Source organism: Rhea pennata, chromosome 2 (genome assembly GCF_028389875.1).
Source record: "Rhea pennata isolate bPtePen1 chromosome 2, bPtePen1.pri, whole genome shotgun sequence".
NCBI lineage: Eukaryota > Metazoa > Chordata > Aves > Rheiformes > Rheidae > Rhea > Rhea pennata.
Window position 1 is genome coordinate 48706250 of NC_084664.1, and position 26804 is coordinate 48733053.

The following is a 26804-nucleotide window of genomic DNA, read 5'->3' on the forward strand; positions in this document are numbered from 1 at the left end:
TGGGATGGGCCGTTGCGTGGAGACGTGGGCCGTTGCGTGGAGAGCTTCTCAAGGAAGTTTAACCAGGAGTTGTTCTGCTGGTCTCAGCAGCGCTGCCCAACATATTCAGCAGTTCGGGCTTGTTTCTAAAGACCCTCTGGTGGTGGTGGGATCTCGCTCACGCATGCAGCTGGACATTTATCCCAGCCCTTCCCCGTGTCTGATGGGATGTTGGATGCTGGAGCAGCACACACAGTGCTGGCAGGGAGCAAATTGCTGGTGCTGGAGGTGTGAGACTGACAGCAACTGAGCAAGTCTCTCTCCCAGAAAGGATGTGAAAGGTGCCCACTCCTGCTCTAAGAGGAGCCATAGTTAGACAGAGGAAGGAAGCTGAGTCCTTGGACTCATTAAGTCCCTTTCTGTTGCTACAGACGCTGCTGGTGGCCTCCTTCCCTGAGAGACCTGTCTGAAGTGGTTGATGTCAAAATGTGCCTTGGCAAGGGCCCAAGCACACCGGGTTTGCATCCAGCTTTGACATCTCAGTGTGCCTTCAGACAGCCCAAAGGCCCTCTAGGCCCTTCTGCCTCCACACTGGGCTGCAGACAGCTTCCTGGTGGTCTTGGAATAGATTTGGTCTCTGAAACTTAAAAATACTTCAAAACAGCAACCCCTCAGACAGCTCGTCTGCAGAGCTAGGGGCTGAGCACGAAGGTAAGTAAGTGGACATGACTATTTGCAGCAAGGTGGGTCAGCCCTTGCTGAGCTCTGCGTGCATCTCGCACACGTACGCACTGCGTGGAGGGCTAAGGCTTCGGTCTCACATGCCTGGTGTTCCCAAAGGCTCAAACCCATGTGTTGGACTCAAGGCTGAAGCAGGCTGGGGATGTATATGGGTGACAGGGGCTGTTTTAAGGCCATTTGTGGAACGGGGGAGCATGGCTGTCACACAGAGTGTGTGTCAGGATGCCGGAGGACCGGCTTAGGGCAAGGGATGTTCAAAATACGTGTCAGCTCTGACAACCACTAACCCATTCCTAATGGTGGGGAAACCTCTTCTTTCTGTTACCAAGGCCGAGCTGATGCCTCATTCACAGAAATGCAAGTCCTAGAGGAGAGTGCCCTGTGGCGAAGGAATTTCTAATTTCCAAAACCTGTCGCCCTGGTGCTATCATCTCCTTCCAGCGTCAAGTCAGCGTGTGAGCAGAGGAAAAGCCCCAGTTCACATCCTTCCCAGAAATGCCAGTCAAAACCCAAGCAGCTACTCACCCACAGCACCAACTTTTACAGTCCTGTGCGTGCTCTCCTATAATCTATTTACCAGCATTCCTACTTCAGTATGTGCCTGTTAATAAGATTAGTAATTAAAAAGCTTGATAGGAATTGGCAAGCACACCTCCTCCTTTCCCTGCCCCGCGGGCCGGGTCGCTGCGGCGTCCGAGGCCGGGCTGGCAGCGGGGCCGGGCTGGCAGAGCACCTGCACGAGGGGAGGCAGGGAGGCTCTGCTGAAGTCCCGGCGCCCCAGCGCGACATGGAGAAACCCCGGCCGCTCTGGGACAATCCCTTGCAGTTCGTTTTCGCTTGCATTTCTTACGCCGTGGGGCTGGGAAACGTATGGAGGTTTCCGTACTTATGTCAGATGTACGGCGGAGGTAAGCGAGGTTTCTCGCGTCTCTCCAGGGAGGAGCGGTGCAAGCTTTCAACCCCGAAGCGCGTTGTCCGTGATAGCGCCGGGATCCGGGGCAGAGCGGGAGCTCGGACGCGGGTCTGCTTGTGGCGGGAGGAAAAAAATCCTTTATACTGTGCCGGCAAGAGGCATAAAATACACCCAGCTCTAGCTATACATCTCTCGTCCCTTATGCCGCTGTTTTATTCTGCGGACTTGAGTACATATTCAGAAGGGGAGATGTTTACGCTGATTTAATGGAAAGATCAGCCGTGGCCGTGCGAGCTGCTGCCGTGAATTTATGTATGATGTATGTCTTTTTTTTTTACACAAAACCTCCTCTTGGGAGGTGGCACCACGGCTGCAGCTCTGCCTTGGAGCTGGCTGAAACTCCTTAATCAGCTGGAGGGCCACAGCTAAAGCTCACAGGGAGCTTTGGATTGGGGATTAAATTGGTTTGGGCTCCAAATGTGCTCGTTGAAAGTCTACTTCTCGCCCAAACTAGGGAAAGGTGTATGGTTTCCACCACACAGCTGCCATGGCTGGTCTTCCTTAGACAGCAACAGTCGGTTAATTAGAAGGAAAAAAAAAAATCCCTTCTAGCACCCAGCTAACGAGCATCTTTTAAAGCACCCTTGCAAAGCGCTCCTCCGAGCCCGCTCCGCTTCGCCCTGCTGCTTACGCCGCCTCCGCGGGCCCGAGGCTGGACCAAGCGCGGCCGTCAGCCGCTGCCTCGGTTCCCTCCGGCCGGCTCGCGCCTTCGCCGCTTTCCGGGGGCAGGTGCACCCCGGGGTGGGGGGCGAGCACGGCTCGCTTGGCCCCTGCCAAGGACGCCGGCTGCTAGTTTGGTTTCAGACCGAGCCGGGAGCGGGGAGGGGAAACCCAGGGAATACAGCGGCTGCTGCCCCCCCCGCCCCGAGCGTCCGGCGGCTCCCGCGCCGCGCGGGAAGTTACCTAACGCGCTAGCAAAGGTGGCAGGTTAACGTGGGAGCAGGGAAACTAATTCCCCGACTAAACCGGATTATTTCTCGGCGCGGGTTTGCAGCCCTCAGGCTCGGTTCCCGCACGGGGCACATGCCCCCCCCCCCCCCCCAAAAAAAGAAAACCAGTGCGCCGAGCCCGCTGCGAGGAATGTTAATGCCGCTGCTTAAATCCTTTAAAAAAAAAAAAAAAAAAAAAGACTTACTTATTTACATAAACGTTGCTGGCTGGCAGTAAAGAGGGACCCATGCGAGCCCGTGCAAAACGCCGGCCGCCACGCGGTCCCCAGGCCATCCCCCCCTCCCTGCCTCGGCCTCTTTCTCCCATTTAAAGGTTTCGTCATTAAAATGTTTTGGCAAGCGGCTGGTTACCCTTTAACAGCTCTGGCGCCACCGAGTGTGACCAGGAACCAACCACCCCCTCTGGCTCCATCCCCATCCCCGTCCCCATCCCACTGGGGCCGGGAGACCGAGAGGGGCCGGCACCCCCCCCCCCAACCGGTGCTGGTGCCGGGCAGTGCTGCAGGCTCGTCCTCCCGGCTCTCGCTCGCAGGAGGCTTCCTCATCCCCTACTTCATCATGCTGGTGGTGGAGGGGATGCCGCTGCTCTACCTGGAGCTGGCCGTGGGGCAGCGCATGCGGCGGGGCAGCATCGGCGCCTGGAAGACGATTAGTCCCTACCTCTGCGGGGTCGGTACGTCCGAAGCGCCGGCGGCGGGAGGACTGGGAGGGTGGGTTTGCGCCCTGCTGTGCCCCATCATCTGAGCTATGGGACTATGAATTGCCCTCCCCAACCATCTCCAATTTGCTTGCACCCTTGATTATTTTATTATTTATTTATTATTAACTGAATATTCAACATTAGGGGCAGGATCATGGCATGCTTGGGGCGGGGGGGGGGGGGGGGTGGCCGGGGCTGTCCTAGCCGCCCCATCAGGATGAGCCACAGCCTCTCTCCTTGCCCACAGGCATTGCCAGCGTCGTGGTGTCCTTCTTCCTCTCCATGTACTACAACGTCATCAACGCCTGGGCCTTCTGGTACCTCTTCCACTCCTTCCAGGTGGGTGGGTGGTCGGCAGTCCTGGGGAGAGGGTTGACCCTGGGGGAGAGGGTCGACTGTCCCAGCAGGGAGGGTTCATCCCGGGGAAGAAGGTTGTCCCAGGGGAAGAGGGTCGGCCCCAGGGGAGAGGGTCGGCCCGGGGCCAGGCGCCGTGCCACGTGGCTAAGGAAGCTGCCTTGGCCTTGGTTCCCCACACCGGGCTGCGCCAGGACCCCCTGCCGTGGGCCAGCTGCCCGCTGAACGGCAACCGCACGGGCTACGAGGCCGAGTGCACGCGGACGACGCCCACGCAGTACTTCTGGTACCGGACGACCCTCAACATCGCGCCGTCGCTGGAGGTCAGCGGCGGGCTGCAGTGGGAGCAGGCGCTGTGCCTGATACTGGCCTGGCTCCTGGTCTACCTCTGCATCCTGCGCGGCACCCAGGCCACCGGCAAGGTGAGCCGGCCGGCGGGGGCGGGCAGCGGGGAGGCGCCGGGGGGCTCGCGAAAGCCGCCGCGGGCGCTCGCGCGGCCGCTCTGCGTCTCCGGCACCCGCGCGCCTTCCTGCAGGTCGTCTACGTGACCGCGTCCCTGCCCTACTGCGTCATGCTCATCTACCTAATAAGAGGATTAACGCTCCACGGGGCCGTGAACGGGCTCGTGTACATGTTTACGCCAAAGGTATGGGAAAAAACGCGGCCAAAGCACGGCGGGTCCCCGGGGCAAACGGCAGCGACGCTTTCGGGCTCAGCTTCGGCGGCCGGCGTGGCCTCACGGGGCGGCTTTCGCAGCTCGAGCAGCTGGCGAACCCCAAAGCGTGGATCAGCGCCGCGACGCAGATCTTCTTCTCGCTGGGCCTGGGCTTCGGCAGCCTCATCGCCTTCGCCAGCTACAACGACCCGAGCAACAACTGCGAGCGGCACGCCGTCGTCGTCTCGCTCATCAACAGCACCACGTCCGTCTTCGCCAGCATCGTGACCTTCTCCATCTACGGCTTCAAGGCGACGTTTAACTACGAAAGCTGCATAAACAAGTGAGAGATGGGATGTAACTCGCGGGCTTTGGGGTGTTTTTCGGCGGCGGGGTTTTTTCCTTTTCTTTTTTTGCATGCTGACCCCCCCGCCCTCGCCTTTCGCCAGGGTGATCCTGCTGCTGACGAACGCGTTCGACCTGGAGGAAGGCTCCCTGACGGCGGAGAACCTCGGCGCGGCGCAGGGCCACCTGGCTGCCGCCTGGCCGGCCGAGTACGCGGCGCTGCTGCCGCGGCTGCGCAACTGCAGCCTGGAAGAGGAGCTGGACACGGTGAGCGGCCGCCCGCCCGCCGGCTCGCGCGGTGGCCCTCGCCGCGCGAGCCGTAACGCTCTCCCCCTCGCCTCCGCCCTCCCCGCTGGCAGGCCGTCCAGGGCACGGGACTAGCGTTTATCGTCTACTCCGAAGCCATCAAGAACATGGAGGTGCCGCAGCTGTACTCGGTGCTCTACTTCGCCATGCTGCTCATGCTGGGCATCGGGAGCATGCTGGGCAACACGGCCGCCATCCTCACGCCGCTGACCGACAGCCGCTTCATCGCCGCCCGCTTGCCCAAGGAGGCCATCTCGGGTGAGCACGCGCCGCCGGGCGGAGAAAAGCGTGCAAAAAAAAAAAAAAAAAACAAAAAAAAAAAAAAAACCCAAAAAAAGAGCACGTCGAGCCTCTGGGCTCAGCAGCCGGAGAACGGGGCTCGCCGCGGACGGGCAGGCGCGCGGCGCCAGCACGGAGCCAGCGGGAGTCTCACTATCGGTTCAGTCTTTATTTTAGGCTGAATTGAGAATTCAGTCTCCGTACGGCGAGGTTTTACACGCGCTGCTCTATCCACGCAGGCATCGTGTGCTTGATTAACTGCATCATCGGCCTGACCTTCACCTTGGAGGCTGGAAATTACTGGTTTGACATTTTCAACGACTACGCAGCCACCCTCTCGCTGCTGCTCATCGTGCTGGTCGAAACCGTTGCCGTGTGTTACGTTTACGGGATACGGAGGTAAAAGCGTGGAAGCGCCTTGCTTCACAGCGCCCCTGTAAGCAGGGTAGAGGGGATGCGGGCGCAGGCCAAGGCGGACAGCGCCGGGAGTAACACCACCACCGCGGAGGAAAGTTTTCTCCTGTGCTATCGCTGTCCTGTCATAAGCCCCGCGATCTTCTCACTCGATCTCAGCTCGTGGCGAGCCGGTTTTTCAGACGATACCTCTTTCTGCTCACTTCTCTCCTGGTCAAAGATGCTCTCTGCCTGCATTATTTAACTCTATCGGTGGTTGTAAAGTAACTCAGAGCAAGGTACTGATTGAACACACAGGGCTGTTCTCAAAAATACATTTTTTTTTAACAGATTTGAGAAAGATCTTCACAAAATGATTGGACACAAGCCAAGCTGGTATTGGAAAATTATGTGGGCTTTTGCTAGTCCTTTGCTAATTATCAGCCTATTTATATTTTACGTCACCGACTATATCCTCACAGGAACACTGCAGTACCAAGCATGGGATGCCACACAGGTAAAACAGCATTTCCCCCCCCCCTTAAAACTTTCACAAAACCCTGCAAGGACACAGATGGTTCCTTCCTAACTCCATCGTTCTAGTAAACTGTCTTTTCAAAGTTTGCAGCTGGAACAAGTGTCATTTCTTAATTCTGTGGCACTGTAGAACAGGGAAAACCTGACCTTGTTGCAACGGCACAATAGTTCAATAAAATGGACTAAAGTTCTTATAAATTGATGTCTTCAAGTATCTTCAAACAAAAAAAAAAAGTTATTAGTGTTGATTGAAAATTAAGATACCGTCTTAAAAATACCCTTTAACCAAAAGCGTTTACTTTCAAACACTAGTATTTTGAATAAAGTCAGAGATGTTTTAACACACTGGAACTGCTGCTGGAATACAGTGAGCTGTTTTCATGAACCACTTGTTTTCAAAACTTCCAGCTACATTTTTCTTCATGGCCAAAATAATTTTGTTAAAGTGCTGACCTGCTTATTTTTTTGCAGAGGAATTACTACCGGATAAATAATCACTAGTTTCATAACCCTTAGTGGAAATACTTCTTGCATGTAGAAAAAAAAAAAGAATAAGTGCACTGTTTGCCTGTCATCACTAATCTGGGTGCCTGTAAAGGGCCTGGCTTGTTGACTGGGTAACAGCAGGAGCCCACCGGTTCCAGGAAAGGAATGGAAAGACCTTACAGGGAGGTCAGTGCTGAGCCATCTCATTAAGGAAAGACAGGCAAGCCAAAAACCTGTCCCCTTGAAAGAGGCCAGAACTTCAGGGGAAAAAAAATCCCCCCATTTGCATCGTGTGAAGTTACCTATAGCGAGGTACTCTGTCAGCAAGAACAGAGCTGCTGTAGCAAAACTCACGCCAGCGAGGTTGGACTGAGGGAATCCTTTAAGAACAGTTGTGAGCTGCTCCAGCCCACGAAGCACAACTGCTTCTCACCTGCTTTTTAAACGTGCACATGGAGCTTTGCTAGAGCCCGGCCTGACTGCAAAACCCGAAGCTCCGGCGCTTCAGGCCAGCCAGGTTCAGCAGGCTCACGCGAACTCGCCCACGCTAACGGCCTCCTCTCTCGCTTGCAGGGGCAGCTGGTGACCAAGGATTACCCGAGCCATGCCCTGGCCGTGATCGGGCTGCTTGTGGCGGCATCCACCATGTGCATCCCCCTGGGGGCTCTGCTAACTTTTATCAGGAGGAAGCTGAAGAGGAAAAACCTTTCAACAGTCGCGTGAAGGCAGATCGCTGGACTCGAAGACCTGTCCCGCAGGACCAGTGACTGGCCGCTTCTGGAAGACCACAGCAACCTGTATTTGTAGCAGCTGTTCACACAGATTGGAGAACCTCGGGTGCTATATTTACCAAAGTGCTCTTAGGAGGTCCCACAACAGTTCAGAAAAAAAAGAAATAGAAAAATAAGCTCTTCTGTAGGAGATGAAGGTTTAAGATGGCCTCTGTAAGAGGAAAAAAAAAAAAAAAAAAACTAGAACAGCCGCTCACAAAATGCTGCTTAGCACAGATTAACCAGCATATTGGCTAACTGCGTAACATTTAGTTTTTCTTTGCCAGTCTGTAGCACTGCCTATGCGGAAATACAAGCAACAACCCAAGCGTGTTCTGTCACTGAAGCATGGATATCCTCACCATCCAAAAAAGCCAAATTTGACAAGCATGCTATTTGAAATGACAGTTGTATTTAATCTGCTGAAGTTTTATATTGCATAGTAGTAACTCCTTTTCTACAAAAGGAAAATCAGTGGGAAGGTATCTAAAAGAGATAATACAGCCACTATGGCTCCTTTTGTTATTTGTGCCCAGCAAAACAGTTTTATATAAGCTGCAGAAATTATTTGCAAAAGAAGTAAACATCCAATTGTGCTGTACTCTGCTGTTCTTCATTTTTTTCTAGGGATGCACTTTACACTCGAAAATACCTGTGATATAGCTTCTTTACAAGCCATGCCCAAACAAGTCATACATGCCATATAACCAGCTTTAGCAAAGTTTCCCTCCAAGGATGTTTTTATTTTTAACAGATGCAACAGTTCAGCAGTTCTATAGGACTGATTAATTTCCCTGTGTGAATGTTTTATAAAGAAAATAACATGGTAAGATTTTGAGCATCATGTAATAGAAAACAATAAAATTCTATCTAAGAACTTTAAAGAGGTCACTCTGAAAAACAACATTGAAGACACATTCACAGGATACTAGTTCTTAATACAGTGTCCTAATTATGTAATTAGGAAATGGCAGTAGCCTTATAAAATAGGAATTAATTTCAAACAAACATTACAGCACACCAACGCAAGTATCCCAGCTTGGGGCAAAGAGCAACAGAGTTTTACAGCGCATGGGGGTGGGTAGGATCTTGACAGGAGTATTCAACACCAATAAGACAGGCTTAGCCTGCAACAGCCTCTAGGAATAAAACATGCCTTCCCCTCCAGCTTAACTAACAAAAGAAAGACAACTTTTTCACATTTCAGTTTATTAAAAATGGACACTGTAAACAAGACCTGTACAAAAACTATTCAAAATTGCCCAGAATTTGGTAACAGTTGTGGTGAGAAGTTATCGTCTTGGACCTCCTCTTCCTCTTCCACGACCTCTGCCTCTCCCACGGCCTCGGCCACGGCCTCTTCCAGCAACTGCACAAATAAAACAGAGAGGATGAATCAAGTAAGACATAGAAGCATCTAAATTTTGACTAAAGCATTCTGTATCAAGCATAAACAACTTCACGTCTCATCACATGCAAGCACTAAGTCAGATATAAAATATGGTAATTCTCAGTATACTTCAGACAGTATTTTCATATTTTGTATTAGATTTTTCAGCATACAAATTCCACGGACTAGTTTACATTTGGCTTCATTCCAGATGACAAGTGGATATAATGGCACAGGTGACTGTTTCCAAGCAGTATGATAGTTTGACAGGGCACTGATTCCCCTTTTCTTTCTTTTGATAAAACCGAGTTTTTCAGAAAAATAGAAACAGAATATGCAAGGCATTCCCACAGCATTTGATTTACTGTTTATCACAAGATAACAGATTTATTACCACAGCTCATATTCTGGATTTTTTTTAGCACACTGGAAAAGGGAGATGCCCATTTTAATATGCTAAGATGTTCAAGTGCACTATCTTTTATTTACCCATGTGAAATGGCTGCGTTTCTAAAGGATCCCAGCACCAAACAACTCGTCCTGTTTTCAACAATGCCTCTGCCAATTTTCTAAGTGATTATCAGGCCAACATCTGGGCTCTGTGCTCCTTGTTTTTAAATACTACTATTTCACAGCACAGTGAAAGACAGATAGAAGCACAGAATAACTTAGGTTGCAAGGGACTGCTGGAGCTCATATGCTCCGTATGATGATAAAGTTTCATTTTACCCCATTTTTCTAAGGAAGTAAGTCATGATCATTCAGGTTGCCAGGTCCTTCTAGAAACTTTGGAAATTATCGTCTGATTTCAAACAAGTTTGTCAGTGTAGGGCTCACAAAGTTATAAGACGCTTAGGATTCTGTGGAAGTGGGTGCCTGGATAAGAGACACAAGCTAGCGCCCTAAGAAAAGGGCCATGACAATTACTCTGTTCCATTTGACAGCGTTCAGGTTAGAAACACAGTAAAGACAGGAAGGAGCAGAGAGACAGGAGGACAAAAGTCTGTAAGAATCAAGACTTCATTTGTTTTGCCAACTACAGACTGACGCTTTGTAAAACAGACTGAAGTATCAAAGCCTGACTAAATGATTACAGCATCCACGTGCACCATTAGAAAAACGTGTTCACCGAGAAGCCCCAGCACACTCGGCCCCAGTGCGCAATGCCACACACCTCTCAGCCAGCATTCCTGCCTCCCTTCAACACTTTCATTTGCCGAGAACAGATCATACACCAAAACTTTTGATGCCCAAAGCATTTACAGATTAAGGTAAAGTGCAATGCAATACAGCTGGAGTCTGAGAACGCTTCAGCACAGTCAAGGTGCAAGAAGCACGGTTCAGAAGAAAGCAATCCAACCACGTTCCGATTTCGCCATGTGGTCGGTTTATTTTCAATGGGTGTGAGAGGAGCAAAACCCTTCTAGGAGCTTCATGCTCGCTCTCCATAAAGACTGTAGCCACAAGAATTTGCACTTTGGAAAGTATAGACTTGAGGGTGCTGCATACCATTTCAACACTACGTCTGACCAAATTATAACATATACATGGGTCAAAGACTGCAGATCTAAATCCAAATACTCAAACACCAATTACAGAACAAATGAGAAGACATTATTTTAGAGCATAATTAGTTTTCACTTAACAACATTATTTTAAAAATACCAAAATTTGTGTGCTAAAACACACCCCTACAGATTTTCTGGGATTTATTTAAGTTCTAATACTGTGGACTAAAACTGAAGTATTCTCTGCATTATTATGCTTGTAAGGAAAGGTTTTTTGCTCAACAGCCTTGTGAGAAAAATTAAATACAATTCCCAGGAAGACTACCACATACAGTGGAACACTGGAAAACTACTCATAGGAATACAGTGTAGACTTGCTGCAATTCTAAATTCCATCAAATTCAGGTCTCCTGCAGTTTATTTTATCCACTACCAAGCAATATTTTAGCTAAATATCCCGTACTGTTCAAGAGGCCATTTTGTACTTTCTTATTAATCTATAAGAAGTTCCCCATAAGAAGTAGAGAAATATAGCACACATTTTGAGAAGAGGAAATGCAAGTCTTTTCAGTGTCACCTCTGAAAATGTGATAGGTTAAGACTTCTTCAAGCTTAGAAACATTTGCATTTTTTACACAGACATATGATGAGCTATATACATCATTTCACACAAAAGGAAATTCTACAGATTCTAAGAAGGCAGGCAAGGCAGACTTCGCAATATCAGTATCAAACAAATACAAAAGAATTAGCTGCCAAATGTAGAAATTAAGATATTCTAATCAGACATTTTACAGGATGACTGCAAAGTCAAAGTACTAAAATGCACATGCTGACCCCAAACCAACCAAAATCACTGTTGTGCAGCACAAAACAAAGAAAGTGGACTGGGAAGTCAAAAACTAACCTGCTTCTCTTTTCTTGGATTTGACTTTTGGTTCAACATCCACTAGCAAGGTATCCAGAGGCAAACTGTCTGGCAGAATGAAGTAGCGAATGTTATTCCCTCGAATACTCAGGGTCTCCAGCTGCACAGGCTCTCTGTTCTTCAGCGTCATTTTCACTGCTTTGAGATGCGTGTTCATACTGACATCGACTCCTGAAACAATAAAAGTCAGGGATTTCAGGGATGAAGGCATATGGGATGGGATTTTTAGTGTATTCAAAGCGTGTCTACAAACAACTCTGAGGTAAAAGCAAGTACTGTCTGATTTCACAAATGTGGAAAGACAAACAGAAAGACAACTGTTTCACCAAGGCAATAACATAAATAGTAGACCAGAATGAGAAACACTGTGCTGTGCTTATGCCTTTAAATGGTGTTTCATACTTTCATGAATTCAGTCTACTCACCAAAGGAGCTTAGCAGAGCTCTGAAGTTCACAGCAAATGCATCTGTGACATCCAAGTATTTCTTCTATTCCCCTCCACCCAATTCTAGATTTTACTTAAAGAAAACAGTTCTCTGACATCTGTAATCCACCTGATCCATCCCCTTATTTGCATAAGGTATGTGTAACACAAATCTTGCCCCTTTCAGTGTGCCTGCTCTGGCCAGCTGATACACCAGGAGGACCAGGAGATTTTGCAGATGTTACAGCAAATAACAACATGGCTCATGCACCAGTGTAAAAGGAAGAGCATCACTTTAGAAATACGGGTTTCATTCCAAGTTTTTACAAATTCTTAGCAGGACACAAGGCTTTGCTCAGTAACTTGGCCTGCAAGACCACCAAAGTCAGCAGGAGACATTGTTTGCTTCCCAGTTAGTTGTGTTCAGTAGAGCATGCTGCAATCAGATACCAGGGTGGTGCACTCAGGTGCTAACCAAAGCTGATGGATCTGGCTGCAGAATAATGCCACGTTCAACAGTTTTTAACCCAGCCAAATCTCAGCAAGTTGCTACTGGCCAAAAATGAACCCCAGCAATTGCCAGGAATACAGCTCTGCCAAGTTTGAATTTTGCTACAAACAATGTCAGGGCAGAACAGCTTCTAAAAGCAGTCTGGGGTAGAGGGAGGAAAGGAGACCAAGTTCATCAACTTATCCACAAGGACTTGCTTTATTAACAGCAGTATACCTCATATATATATTGATTGTCCCTGAAGTAATCCTAACATGAATACGCTTTCCATAATGTCAGAGACTGGTATTGCTCAGAGAAAACAAAATAGTCCACATATTTTTAATTATATGAGAAGCTGATATTGATAATGAACCATGAAGGCTTACTCCATAACTTTCAGTGATATAAAGGAGCATGCCCATTTTATGAATTATGCGCCTCCGTAGATGTTAACGCTCAGAAATGTAGATCCTTACATGATAAACCTCTGACAACAGCTGCAAACCAGATTCTTGACACCAGGATTCCTTTTTGCCCTGTATCCCTCATCAAGCTATATGCTTTCAAATCAGTTTCATGAAATTAAAGCTTATGTAAGGACACATTCCTATATAAAGTCACCTTAAACAAAGATACACTCAAATGAAATATCTCTCTTTTAGAATAAAATCATCTAGAGCCTACTTGAACTGATTTAAGACTATGTGAACATTTAGCATTTGCCATTTATCTGTCTCCCACAGACACAAGAAAATCCTCTGCAGGTGGCTCTACTATAGTTCTTACGTGACTAAGGCTTACAACAATTTTAGAAATCAAAATCAGATGTACTGAAACATCTTACAGAGATTTAATTACATACCACTGCCATCTTGATATAGTGGTCAGAATAGCATACCAACACTATCATGTTGCTAAAATTCTAAGAGTAGATCACGCTTTCTTCAGATACGCTAACAAAAGAGTTTGCAAAAGTTTACTTCATTTTTTCCTAAGCTTGTTTGTAAACAAAGCCCAAGAGACCACCAGACTCAGAGGCTCCCACTAAGTACTACAACCAATCCACTGTCTCCCAGCAGTGTCTTATGAACAGAAAGTGTATTACAAAATGCATCAACAGCGTAAGTTTGATCACGGGTGAAGTGGCCTCACTGCTAGACCAAAGATGACGGATGCCTGCAAACAGCTGGCTGGTCAAAGCTCTTCACTGTATTTTTAGTAGCTCCTGCAAATGTCCAGGCTCTTCTGCAAAAAAACACACCTGATGCTTACAAGAGGATACAAGCTAGAAGGACCATTATCTGCTTCTATCAGAGAAAGTCCCCACAACAGAAAGTACAAAATAGAAAAGCTCAAACCAAACCACAAATGCCTATTATCAGCAGAAAAGGAACAGCCCGTAGGTTGCCACCAATCGTCTTTACCACCGCGCCATACCTGTGATAGTTCCGTGCACCTGTGTCCCGTTCTTCAGTTCAATGGTCACAGTCTCATGACTGAGTTTCATTAGAAACCTAGAAATTAAAAAGGCGTGTTTTGTTGTTGCTGCTGTTCCCACAGAAAGCCTGAGCACGTGCTATCAAAGAACACCCTCCATTAGAGGGAACCGACGCACCTAATGCCCGCGCCTCTGGCGCTCACAAAGAAACCGCCTCGAGATCTCGCGTTTAATTAACGCCTTGCCCGGGAGCAAGGTCGCACACACCCACGCACACTCACACGCATTCACGCACGCACACACCCGGGCCCGGATCCCACCGGATCGCCGGCAGCGGCGGGGGCGGCCGTAACGCCCCAGCCCGCACCCCCCTCTCCTCGCGCCGCAGCAGGAAGCGGTTCCCGGCCCCGCAGAGCGGAAGCGCGGGCCGGGCCCGCCGGCCGCCCCCGCCCCGCACGGGCCTTCCTCAGCGCGCCCCGCTCTCGGCGCGGCCCAACGGCCGGCGGGGGGAGGGGCGCCGCCAGGCGGCCGTTAGCGCGGGGGCGGCGCGAGCGCGGCTTCCTCCCCGCCGCCGCCGCCAGGCCCGGCCGCCTCCATCCGCCTCCATCCGCTCACCTGACGAGCTTCATGGCGGCGGGAGGCAGGGGCGGCGGCGGGAGGCCGGGAGCGGCGGCGGCCCCGGGGCAGAGGCGGGCGCGGCGGAGGCCTCCTGCGAGCAGCCCGCGCCGCCGCTGGCGCCAGGAAGCGGCAGCCGCCGAGTGGAATGAATGGGCGGAAGCGGCCGCGCAGGCGCCGGAAGGGGCGGCCCCGCCCCCCGGCGGGGCGGCGCGTGCGCAGTGCGGGGCAGGGCGCGGCGCGGCCGCGCTTGAAAATCGTGTGTGTGGGGGGGGAAGGGTAAGTGCCCCCCCCCTCCCCCCACACACACACCCCGGCCTCCCCCTTCCAGTTTCTTTAAAAATACCACCGCCACCCCCCCAGGTTTAATGAGAGGGAGAGGAAAAGAAACAATACACAGGAGAGTACTGTTAATTTGGAAAAAAAGCAAATTAAAAAAAAAAAAAAAACTTCAAGTAGCAGTAGATTCACAAACACACACCACTGAATTTAATTTCCTTCTACCACGTCCAATCCAACGTGTAATGGAGCTGTAGAACTCCCTACACTTGCCTTATGTTTCAGGCAACTACTTCAAATATTTTTCCCCCAAGATGGTCCCCAGTAAAGCTGCTCTAAACATTGTCTTTTTGCAGAGAAGGAGACTAAGTTTAAAAAGGAGAGGAAAAAAAAAAAAAAACAAAACCCACAAGTTTTTTAAACTAATGGCTTCTGGTACTGTTGTACCAGTATAAAAATTTTATTAGCAATCATTGTGTATGAATGCGCACACCCAGTCATCTAAATTTTAAATAGGATCAAGCTCCACTAAGTATTAGACTACACTATTTCTTCAGTAATTCAGAAAGAGCCTGCTCAAAACCTCTCCAAGGAGAGAAGTGCAGGTCTCAAGAATTTTACAGTTTCTGACAAGCCCCACGGGGCTCGTCTAACACTGCAACACATGAACAACCCCCGCCCCCAAAGAAAAAAAAAGAAAGAAAAAAAACACAGAAAACCTACCCCACACATCCAAAATTAGTCTTATAAGGGAAGAGAAAGCCTTGAAAAGTGAGAAGTGAGGCTTGCAATTAATCCTAGGAAAGAAATCCACCCACAACAGTTCTCAGGGACTTAAGATACAGAATTGGCAAGGAAGAACAGAAGATGATGCTAACAAAAACGCTTGGTGTTCGATGCAAGATCATCAATATTTAAGCACTGAAACAGCAGGATCTTTACGTTTTGTTGCAGTTCATAGCATGTAAGCACCTTTTGGGTGAGAAATGGTTCTGTTTTTAGGAACAACTTGGAAAAAGTCCACTCCAAAGCACTAAATGCAACTGACAGTATATAGAAAAGTTGGATATTTTATTGTCATTTATGAGTACACTGTTTGTGATTTTAGAAATACAGACTCTTTGCAAAGCACTGAAATACAGACGCCCTCCACCTTTGCAAACCTACATCATTCTATGTCTTACAACATATTTATACCAGCAATTCAAGTTTGGTCTTTGTTGTAACAAGTTCTTCACCGAAGATGCGAGTATCTAGCTATGGGCTACAAGACAGTTGAACCAAGTTTCAAATGCCACCTGCCAGTGAGCCATAAACACCCAGTGCTTTTAGATATTTAGTCTTGATGTTCTTATACTTTATATCCACTATGGTGTTCATGTCTGAAAATTTTAAGTTAGAGGATTTTCCAGTTAACTGTTTCAACTGGTCTTTCCATTGCAGCATCTAAAAGCAAACAGATACTTCGCAATTACTAGTGCTTATGAACAGATTACATTTAAACAAAACCGAGAGAGGCCTCCAGAAACATTCAAGGTTAAAACGAACAGTTAACAATTGCAAAAATCTGTACATATTTTCAGTCATAACACAATGAAACACTGCAGTAGTGTTTTGTGTTTTAGCTTCAATAGTGACAACTGTGCTAGCCCTAGTATTCTACATGTTCCTCCCCTCTCCCCATTTAAATTTTATGATTGCAATCTGAATATACAGCTGTACTTACAGGAAATATTAAACAATGCACAGCGCCTTAAGCAAATTTCATGTCTGGTTTTGAACAAACCATATAAAATAAGTGACAAAATAGTTTAAAATTGGTCCTTGATTAGGATTACTTATTTTTATACAGCTTGGAAGCACTAAGTTTAAAGACACACATTTACTGTTAACCAGCACAAATTATTCTGTAGCGTAGTTTTGTTTTGTTTTTTTTTTTTAAACGAGTGTGCTACAACATCATGCATGAAAGGCAAGCTGTTGCTCCCAAGTGCAAACATGAATTTAGTCTAACACTTTCTACTCAGGTTATTACTCCTTCTTCCATAAATTATTCCAACATAACCCCCCAAAAAATATATATATAAGCAGCTGACTAGAAAAACAATGAAGTTCATCTTTTTATCTTGTGACAGTTTTTAAAACAGTGGTATACTTTGGACCGTTAGCATAGGGAAGGTTCAAAAAACACTGCAAAGGAGTTCACATTCTTTGATTTCATTTACATCTTTAGAAAGAAGATTCTATATTTTAACTCGCTACCTAATGACTCATCATCTAAAGACCGCAGTATTGAAACAGTGCAAGACATTTGTAACTTCAGAAGCATCCAAATACACTGTCCTTTCACCCCAAAAATTAGTAGAATATTGCACCAGTCCTAGATAAGACAGGATGCAAAACTCATTTTAGAAGAGAAGCATTAGGATTCAACAATCCTTTATATTTAGTGAAGAAAACAAATATGCACAAAGGACTCCTTAACATGGATTTAATTACAACAAATGTAATCCTGCTGTAAATCTAAGAACAAGTTATTGGTATGAAGCCATATTTGCTTAAGAACATGATTAGACCCCTCCTTTATTAACACTTCAACATCTGGGTACGTTGACACTTGAGCAGAATCAGAGCTCTCTCCTGTCAAGCCAGGGATCAAAAGTTTAGCTGAATATACCCAGGTGGACTGTGAACTTTTCCAGCCCATTTATAACATTCTAGATATCACAAAGCTGACTTATCTTTGAATTATCTTGGTAAGGGTGGAGCCTCCGCCGCTAATGCAATATTCCAAAGACCATTGCAACCAAGACTAGAATCAGATCCCAGCTGAAAGCTACCAAAGATGATGATTTACTTTCTCCCCGTGCTGCCAAGGATGAACATTAAAAAGACCACTATTAGGTGTGGAAAGCAGGTCAGTAGAGACTCCAGGTGTGACTTGAGGAATCCTCTGTACCAAGCCGCTTTCCACACACACAAATTCAGTCCATCTTCTCTTTCTGGACCAATTTGGGTGCATCTACAAAATCCTTGCCATTGTAGAGGATGATAGCAAAAGTTCCAAAGCTTGCACTTCCCCAGAATAGCACACAGGCCAGTGTCTCAGTCCAGGTATCACCTGTTAAGAGTTTTTATAAACACTTCAGTTCATTATGTCTCACTATCAATGACAGTATTTTAGAACAGCAGAGTAGTCCAAGCCCTCCCACAGAAATCTGTGGAAGCTGAAAGCATTTCCACAGATACTAGGGGTTTTCGTATACTATTTTATAACTCCTTTCATAGAAGTTGACAAGCCGCAGCTATTTGTTCTTAAGGTAGCATTCTGCTGTTTGCCACAGACCCCCAGAAAAAATTTAAACACACAGCTACAGAGGTCACAGAGTCAAGTACTCCATTGGCACTCATGTTATAAAACTCAAGGAAAAGGCAAAAGGCAAGAACTTCAAGATTTGCAACTCTACTTTAGATTAAGGGGGACATCTCTCAGACCAAGGCTATGCCTACACCTGACTATCTGTATTGCCTTTCTGCCCAGAATTAGGGAGGCATTTGTAAAGGGATTCATCCAGCCTACAGTAAATCCAGATGTCCAACTCAGGTGCAACTGACTCAGTGTTTGGGCAATTAAATCACACCTAAGTGCCTTCTACTAAAGTTTTTGCTCTATTTTTTATAGTGCCTCTTTTTTCCACATTAATGATTTGGTATTGGCCCTCAGTCTCCAAAGCGATGCTCAGAAACATTTGCCTGTTTCTCAGTCACACTAAAATATATACTACATTGTTTTAGTAAATCACTGTTAGAAACTAACAAAAAGCCCAACATACAAGTAGGCTAATTTTGTGAAGTTACACTGAATAGTGACTTACCAGCCATTAGCAAACAAATAATGCACATAGAGAAAGCAACCACCATAATAATAGGCAACTGAGGAAAGAAAAAAAAAAGAATTACACGCTATAATAGAACACACATTACTTAATATCCTTTCAGATTGGTGATACTGCAAAGCTATTTACTTTTCTTGCAATAAGATTGCTTCAATTATTGATGAAGCACAAGTGTAAAATTTTTGAATAGCTCTAAAATTTGTAAAGATGCATTCAGTAATAAGTTCTGAATTAAAATATTATTTTCTACTGTATTAGAAGATGGACAAACTTTTTATATGAATACTTGAACCAACAATTAAATCTAAAATCTCCGCCCCATTTTACCATGCATGATATACATGGGGGAGGATGGCAAAAAAAAATTAAAATTTCTTTATGTTACAGTCTACGCTTCTGTATGAAGTCTGAGATGAGATCTTCACAAGCTTCTTCTACTAGTCACCATCAATGACTGTTTCCTTCTGCAGAATTCCTCCCTTTCCGCTTGATGAAGCAGATTTAAAAAAAAGCAAGCAGTTTTTCAATACCTCAGGACACTCCATTTTCTGTCAAGGGAACAGTCTGGGTTTAGTCCTATAAGCAGGTATCATAGAAACATAACCAGATTATAGGGACACTTCATTACTAAACAGACAATTTCTACTTAGTCTTACTGAAATGAGTGACTAAAAGGTTACATCTGTGTCTCCAAGTATAAATCAAAGCTCCATACTTACAGCTAAAAACTTCCAATCTTTCTTGACATGTAGAGGACTAGCAGGTTCTACTTCATCCACTGAATAATTACCAAGAAAGAGATCAATAGCATCCTGGGAAAAAAAAAAAAAAAAAAAAAAAAAAAGCAAGAACTACAATGCACAGTGTTTATTAAATATATTTCCCTATAATTAAAAGCCCAACTTACTTGTCTAAATCCATCAGAAAAGTTATTTTTGTAGTAACGTATTAATGAGTTCCAGCCATCCATAATTAAGCCCCACTGAGTTCTCTTCCCAGTTCTGTAAGAAATTGAGAAATATTTAATATAATTACAAATTCAAGAAGGGAATTTCAGATTTACAAAACTTTCATTGTTTAAAAGGATACTAAGTTTAATGCATACCTGCATGAAAATACAATTATTCAGTGCTGCCATACAGACTTATCACAAGTTATCTGAAGTTAAAATTACACTTCTCTTTCCCACAACACAAATGTATCTTGAATAGGCCACACCTTCCTGATTTTTTTTAAAAGTGAATAATAATGCTCTTCTGCAGATTTTAATCTCACATTTTACCAGCTGAACTGTTGCAAAACTAACATTCTGAACCCCAAATAGATCTGTTCAGATATGAAGACTTAAAGAAATCCCCAAACATGTACAAAAACCCAGAAAGCCTTTACAGGAAGGGTCTGACTTGCCTTGTGTAATCTGTCTTTAAGGCACCAGTTCCAGCATATTGTTTGGCACAAGCATTAGCATTATCAGCCCATGCTGTGAACAGGAAAGTGTTAAGAAAAGATTAAGAGAGTTATGTACTCCATTTCAAAAAACAAAAGAAAAAAAAATACCCACACTGTTTATAGAGTTCAAACAGCCTACCATTTTTGTAGATTTTCTCAAAGTCTGCTTGCTCTTCAATTCTCTGTCCAACATGGAGAACACCTAGTCTCTAAAACAGAGAGCATATTGCAGCTCATTAGAAAGTCATTAGAAAAATTAATATTTGCTTTCAAGAAAAGTTACATTCATTGAACTAGAATCCGGCCAAAGGATTTCAAGACTGTGTACTACAGGAACTCAAGTATGCAAGCTCTTATTGAGGTGTTAAATTATATTTCAATTTAAAATAGAAAGCCTCCATCCTCTTACATGTTCCTAACCAAACAGGAACCAATACTGACCTGAAGCTGGGCTTGAAGAGATCGGCGTGCTAACAAGCTCTGAATCACGTTAGTTCGATCAAGGCAGTCCATACAATTGCTACGGAATATTCCTTCCTGCTGAGTCACAATTTTACCATCGGAATCAACTAGAAAATAACTAACACATACAATCCATTTAAGTGTTTATAGATAACAATCCATCTAAAGTGCACATTTGCTCACGTACATTCTCTAGCAGCCAGAAGATGCAATTCTCTTGAGTGCATGATGAGTTATTTGCCACGTCCTTGAACTGTGATGCCTCCCTAAATTCTCTCTATATCACTCTTTTCCTCAAAGGCACTGAAAAGCAGCATCAGGATTGAATGTTTAGTTATCTCTATCTTTAGCTATTTAGATAGTTCAGTTTGACTAGCTGGCTACGTGTCACTACGAAGAAAGGCAGCTTCTCCTGCAACTCCAACGACATTTATATTTTTCAGCTCCACAGTTAAGATCAGAGTGTAACAGCAGAGGTAACTAGATATATATACCTGGTCACCAGCTTCGGTCCAGTCACCTCTCTATATAGTCACAGAAGTTGTTAGTCATGTTTCCTTCAGAAAGGCATTCAAATCTTGTTATATGAACATCTGGAGGAAACAGATATTCCCTCAACCCTTGCAACTGCACATGCTCATCACCTCCATCTTTTTAAATCAGCTAAACCAGATATTTCTGCAGCAATACTAAAAACAGCTCACATTTTAAATACTGAGTTGCATGCAAATATTCCAACATCTGAGCTAGTAAAACCAATAGGGAGATCACATTATTAGCTGATTACACAAATGGGACAGAACTGTACTGTCCTTCTACCACAGCATCAAACTTAAGAGTTCCAATGGCCTAAAGACTTAGAGATCATACTCTTTCTAGAATAAATTATTCTGTTATATAGTTGCAAAGTGAATTTGATCTAGCACATTATCCACTGTCATTGGATAGCTTTTTAAGATAAAAACATCAGGCTAAGTCATATCATACTAGATCAAGAACTCAAGGGCCTTACAGTATATGCACTTTGATAAAACTTAACAGGACCTAGTCTCATTCTTGAGAAATGAGTTTTGTTAAACCATGTTTTGTGGTTAAATGATGAAAGGAGACAATAACAGCAACAGAATCTCGATTCTCTCCTCTCAAATTTTGCCTAGAGCTGATTAGGACAACACGTAGCTGACAAATGGAAATTTCTGCTTAATAACTTAGCTTATGTGACCAATCTCCTATAATTCCTCTAACATAAATAAATTTAAATTAAAAAAAAAAAAAAAAAAAAAAAAGAAAGAAAACCAGCAAGCCAGCTATCCTTTCTGCCAGATCTTTTATATCTGGATTCAATCTTTAGCAAATAAAGCTATTTAACTGCCTCAGGGCTGAAGAGCCATTTTCAGACTTTCCTGCTCTTATTTAAATAATGGCCACACTAGACAAAATAAGGGAAGGCATAGCCAACTTAATCTTGAAAAGGAACCTTTGTTTTTGTATCTTGTTTTGAGAAATCTAATTTTCATGTCAAGAAAACTTGGTTCTGTTGTAAGCTTACAATGACAGTAAACAAATGAGATTGAATGAATGCCGAGATCTAAGAATAAAGGATCCTTGCCATACAGGAAACCTAACTACTTAGGCCTCCTTCTTTGAAGTTCTCAAAAATCATTTCATTTTTTCTGTTTTTGGGGCTCCTTTTGGTGGTCAGGGAGACTGCATTCACTATTCACAAGTAGCAAAGACCAAGAAGTGCTCAAAACAACTCACTCACAGGACTACGCAAAAAACTTAAGTTGATACAGACATTTAGTCTACTTTTAATATGACTAAAAATAAACATGAGAATTATGTTCTCTGTGGATTATTTATGTCAGCAAGGACTAGCAACTACCGCTAGTGCTAAGGTTTGGCACCACAAATGAGCATTAGAGACCTAAGAGTGTTTGGCACCACTTTGCAGAACAGTTTACTGCTATGAACATATGGAATTAACTCTTGGATGAAGAACAATCACCTAAAGAGACATGCAATTTTTATAACCCGTTATATGCACGCTTACTCCTTCATCTAATTTTTTTTACCAAAAGATACAAAGTCCGTTCTTGAGTCGCAACACGGAGTTGCTATGATTCTTGGAGCCATTTTGTTATGGCATGAAAAGGGCTCTACATTGCAAGGTTAGAGATCTGGTGACCAATATTAACAAGAGTTCATAAATATGCAAGTGCTAAGGTATATGAGTATTTATTTTGTGAAAACTGAGGGTCTGTTTCAGTGCGTTTTAACTCAAAACAAGAGAAGTTATAAGAAAGCAGTCTCATTTTAATAGTACAGAACTACCTGAGAGCTACTGAGCATCGACCATCTTACCTAAATTCATCTTGCTGCTCTGCCAATTGATCCATCAAAATTTGAAGTCGATCCCACCTCATTCGACTGCACTCTTTATGGAAGTCAAATGCTATATATCTATTCAGAGAGAAGCATCTTTTAAAATTATAGACATATTGCAGTGAAGATCAAAACAAAAAACAAACAAAAAGACGGACCCCAGGGAAGATCAGGCAGTGACGGAATTTTCTTCAGAGAAGGCTTCCAGCAGGTATCAGTGGGTTTTCTCAGTGCTTTGTAATTTTCCTGAGATTGTGCACTTAGTGTGCCTGGTGACAGCTTTCACATTTCTTTACAAGATGCCACTAGTCTTGGGAAACAGCCATTCAGTTCTAAGTTATTCATTCTAAGTTCTGACTAATACTGTTTTCCACCAGAAAAGCAGGGGCAGGGACCCACATCCAGTTTCATTGCTGCTTTTTCACCAGTATTCTTCCACCCTCCCCTTCTCTGAGTTTGTATCTTGGACGTGTCAGTTCTCTTTCAAGGAGACTCAGTTGTTAAAATGCAACACTTTTCTGGCATGCAGCGTAACTCCATTCAATGGCTCTCCAGAAAACTGAGATAAGTTCTATTTGAACAGCTAAACTACTGCGCCATAAGACAATCCAACAGCTACTGACAGGGAACAAGATTTTAGCAGCCAATTCACTTCTGGTAAAAGCAGCTTTAGATGAATGGTGTCTGATTCAGCTTTTGTAAATATACATGCTCTGCAATTCACAGCAAATAAAGTTCCTGCCCTGGAGTATTTATAACCCAAAACTTATTTGCCAAGCTCTGAAAACTATTTGTTTGAGGAAAGGTAGCATATTTACACTGAAGACCCAAGTAAGTTATTTAGCCTGGCAGATAAACATCAAAATTAACACACTCCACCCCACAAAAACAACAAAAAAGGATTTTGGCAGCACTAGCAGAAGCATCAGTCTCATTTTAGCACATACAGAGCAGTAAGGGTAGGACTGTTGACCTCATATGTCTGAGGACAAAATACCACCATACAGCGGACTCAAGGAAAAGACAAAGAGAGAAGAATCTGTGGAAGCTGAACCCTCCCTATGGAAATCAGGCAAAGCATGCACAGGCTGGTTTTAAATTGTGTACTACACCCAAGATTCCCATGAAGAGATAGAGCGGGGAATGCACTTGAGAGAAATTCTCTCCTTGCTTAGTTACTCTGAAGTCCACTCCTCTGAAGTCCCCTGAATTTAAATTACATGCTTCCCTCCATCTCCAATAGAGTTGCACACACTTAGCACTCCCTTACTGAGTCAACAATGAAATCAGCCTCTTCTACCAGAAGGTAGTTCTATGAGGCCCAATTTCTTTCCAAAATAGAGGGCTACCATGGTTTTCACAGCATTCTGTTATTCCAAAATTACATGGCATCCTCATGACCCTTGACATCCTTGACATTTATTAGGCCTGGCTCTTGTCTTTGCCCCATATTCTCTTCACAGGCTTACTTTTGTTTAGAATGGAAACTCTGAGGTAGGGGCACATGCAGGTTACTTCATAAAGCATTCTGAAACAAATCAGGTATTTGTTCAAGGCCCCAAAGCACTGTGAGGGGTTTTTGTGGGTCTCAGCAGCAACACCCAACTTTTAACAAAGGAATGTATCATTTCACTTCACACACACACACACCTGACCATGCCATTTGCCATACTGTTCACCATTTTTGCAAATGTTTGCTCAAGAGGCTTCTCTGAACCCTTTTGGTTCACCTGCGAGGAAAAAAAAAAAAAAAAAGATAGTATTACTTGCAAGCCTGCATGAAAGAACAGCAGCTTTCAAGAAAAACATATGAAAGCATACCAAGTTAACAATCATTTGCTTTCCATAACTAATTATTTGCGAGTCAAAATGTCTTTGGAAACCATCCATCTAGAAAAAGAAAAAAAAAGTGATGACATTTACACTACTATTAAGACTGCAATTTATGCAAAAAAGTCTCTGTAATCATCCTTTTAATGAAATAGCACAGGCACTTTTATAGCCAAGAAAGTGTTTGTTGTTCTTTACTGTGCTAATACATTTCTATTTTTATCTTATGGTCCATTCAGCTCTCCTTAAACATCTACACGTGCTGAATATCGTACAGCTACAGAAACTACTACAAACAAGAAGCAGAGAAACCACTCATTCATACCTGGATCCCCCCTGCCAAATCTGAATTCATGTCTCAAACAGTAGTAACAAGAAGCTTTTGTATTTCTTAACAATAAAACTCAGTTTAGTACTGCTAACTTTTATTCTTGAGATTAGATTTTCACTCCTTCATATCCACATGAGCTCATAAATATATTAAATCTCCAAAATGCAATCAACAGTCACATACATGATTTACAGATTTGCTGATCTGTGGCTTTGGCTTATACTTGAGGTTTGGTCTTTGAGACCAGAAAAAAGGAATTGATCCACGGGTCTGCAAGAGAATGGGAACAGTTTAAAGACAGTAAGTTTTACAAACAGTACTTGCCAATTAAAAAATAAAACATGCTCATTTAGTTGGTATGCTCCCTTTTTGAATACACTCTGATTAAATGCAGCTCAGCACAGCATTGCAACGTAAGACAGCCAGCCAACCAACCAAAAACTGGAGCCAGTCAGCAGTCCATTTTACTGATCTTACCTGAACAAATGATGCTTTGCTTCCCTTGTAATGCACAATTTGTTCTGTTTCAACAAAGTTAGCTGCATGTCCTTCTGAATCAATACCTAAGTAGGTAAAAGAGAAGGAAAAAAAAAGAAAGAAAAAAAAAAACTCATTACCCAGCTCACAGACTGGCCACAGAATAGGATGTCAACAAAAGGCTTTCCATCCCTCCTTTTCATATATTCAAAGAAAGCAAGAAAATACCATAGAGCTGTCAGAAGACAGTAAATTAAACAAGACTTTGGCAGAAGTTTATTATGATCTGCACCAAATTTAATTTGCTGAAGAAGCACAGTTTTGCACAGCAAAGGCTATGAATTCAAGAACATTTTGATATAGTCCTAGAAATTGAGTAGTTTCAATGCAAAATAAAACAAGTGTTTTGACACTGAAGTATCTGCATTTCAGCAGCAATGGTGCTGAAGGAACATAACAATATTGTCAAAAGCATGCACGTTGGGGCTAACACACACACACAAAAAGTCAAATCATTTCCTTGTTCAGTTCTCAACCCAAAACAATTTGTGGAAGCATCTTCTCTGTTTCCCCTACCCCCAGGCCTAGTAAAGGTCATAACTGAATTTACTACTGGTCCAACAGCGCTGTTAAGACATTTGCGAGCAACTCCAATTAAAATTGTGAAGCAATACAAATGCCAGCCAAACTTTTCACCTCTCTCTAGAGGGAATAAATAAGAATCAGTTTAATGCATACCAGAACATGCTTCAGTTCATCATACAGGTTCCTAGTATTTTCTCTGAAGCAAGGACCTCTTGACACAAACTACTGTTGCAAGTATTTTTTGTTGAAATCATTATACCAGCAACTCCTCTTAAGTCACACACGTAGATGGAATTTGCATTATTAAAACAAACAATTTGCTATCTTACCTCTCACATAGTAACGTACACCAGCTCTGAAACAGCTTCTTCTAGAAACAAGCAGCCAGTCAAAACACTTTCCATTAATAGAACAAGAGTGCATAGTGATAACTGATGAATAATATGCTAAGGAAAAAACCCAAACTTTTCTTAGTTTAAAATATATTTTTATATATATAAAAAAAATAAAGAGGGGGTAAAAACCCAAAGAAACAAAGGACTACATTCAAAAAAAATGTAAACATTTACCACATCAATACAGTTAAAACAAAGTAACTTAATATTAGGATCAGTATATGCAACACAAGACAATGTACAGTCACTGTCACTGACTGCAAAAACAAAGTTGCTACAATTTTGACAAAACAGGACTCTACAGAATATTAATCTGGCTTCACAGCCCTATGCATATCTTTAAAAGCACTGGTTTCTGAAGTCCTATGCATATCTTTAAAAGGACCTTAAACTACCTTAGTGGCTTCTTGCCCCCCACTGCTTTTTATAAAGATTACTTTTTTTTTTTCT

General features: G+C 44.1%; 3 protein-coding genes across 6 annotated transcripts in view; 1 reads left to right on the forward strand and 2 right to left on the reverse strand.

The window, feature by feature from the left end:
• The first annotated feature begins 1507 nt into the window (after positions 1 to 1507).
• On the forward strand, positions 1508 to 7421 carry SLC6A20 (solute carrier family 6 member 20). The gene is made up of 11 exons (XM_062567871.1): positions 1508 to 1628; positions 3176 to 3316; positions 3591 to 3682; positions 3892 to 4119; positions 4233 to 4343; positions 4454 to 4695; positions 4802 to 4964; positions 5057 to 5261; positions 5522 to 5681; positions 6027 to 6192; positions 7272 to 7421. The coding sequence occupies exons 1-11, from the start codon at positions 1508 to 1510 to the stop codon at positions 7419 to 7421; spliced, it is 1779 nt and encodes a 592-aa protein (XP_062423855.1).
• Positions 7422 to 8660: 1239 nt separating this feature from the next.
• SNRPD1 (small nuclear ribonucleoprotein D1 polypeptide) lies at positions 8661 to 14428 on the reverse strand. 4 transcript variants are annotated; one of them, XM_062567872.1, is made up of 4 exons: positions 14266 to 14428; positions 13650 to 13726; positions 11274 to 11465; positions 8661 to 8837 (listed from the first exon to the last, which is right to left on the reverse strand). In XM_062567872.1, the coding sequence occupies exons 1-4, from the start codon at positions 14277 to 14279 to the stop codon at positions 8761 to 8763; spliced, it is 360 nt and encodes a 119-aa protein (XP_062423856.1). In that variant the 5' UTR covers positions 14280 to 14428; the 3' UTR covers positions 8661 to 8760. The 4 variants fall into 4 exon arrangements, with proteins under 4 accessions (XP_062423856.1, XP_062423859.1, XP_062423857.1 ...); XM_062567875.1 differs by lacking the exon at positions 14266 to 14428 and adding an exon at positions 14018 to 14135; XM_062567873.1 differs by lacking the exon at positions 14266 to 14428 and adding an exon at positions 13954 to 14028.
• Positions 14429 to 15596: 1168 nt separating this feature from the next.
• Positions 15597 to 26804, reverse strand: part of SACM1L (SAC1 like phosphatidylinositide phosphatase) — a 31078-nt gene continuing 19870 nt past the window's right edge. The window contains exons 8-20 of the mRNA XM_062569444.1: positions 26289 to 26390; positions 25375 to 25460; positions 25081 to 25167; positions 24558 to 24626; positions 24387 to 24466; positions 22716 to 22814; positions 20331 to 20469; positions 20029 to 20098; positions 19848 to 19920; positions 19348 to 19441; positions 19160 to 19252; positions 18420 to 18477; positions 15597 to 17665 (exon numbers count right to left, since the gene is read on the reverse strand). Of these exons, the coding sequence (XP_062425428.1) occupies positions 17529 to 17665; positions 18420 to 18477; positions 19160 to 19252; positions 19348 to 19441; positions 19848 to 19920; positions 20029 to 20098; positions 20331 to 20469; positions 22716 to 22814; positions 24387 to 24466; positions 24558 to 24626; positions 25081 to 25167; positions 25375 to 25460; positions 26289 to 26390 (1187 nt within the window). The 3' untranslated portion in view covers positions 15597 to 17528. The remainder of the gene's footprint in view (positions 17666 to 18419; positions 18478 to 19159; positions 19253 to 19347; positions 19442 to 19847; positions 19921 to 20028; positions 20099 to 20330; positions 20470 to 22715; positions 22815 to 24386; positions 24467 to 24557; positions 24627 to 25080; positions 25168 to 25374; positions 25461 to 26288; positions 26391 to 26804) is intronic.

Bases quoted from the DNA above. Each gene is read 5' to 3' on its own strand.
- SLC6A20 (XM_062567871.1), top strand. From the start codon at position 1,508: ATGGAGAAACCCCGGCCGCTCTGGGACAATCCCTTGCAGTTCGTTTTC. The intron at 3,683-3,891 runs GTGGGTGGGTGG...GGGCTGCGCCAG, and splicing joins ACCTCTTCCACTCCTTCCAG to GACCCCCTGCCGTGGGCCAG. The intron at 5,262-5,521 runs GTGAGCACGCGC...CTATCCACGCAG, and splicing joins GCCCAAGGAGGCCATCTCGG to GCATCGTGTGCTTGATTAAC.
- SNRPD1 (XM_062567872.1), bottom strand. The intron at 11,466-13,649 runs GTATGGCGCGGT...TTATTGTTTCAG, and splicing joins GGTGCACGGAACTATCACAG to GAGTCGATGTCAGTATGAAC. The intron at 8,838-11,273 runs GTTAGTTTTTGA...TTATTTGTGCAG, and splicing joins ATCCAAGAAAAGAGAAGCAG to TTGCTGGAAGAGGCCGTGGC.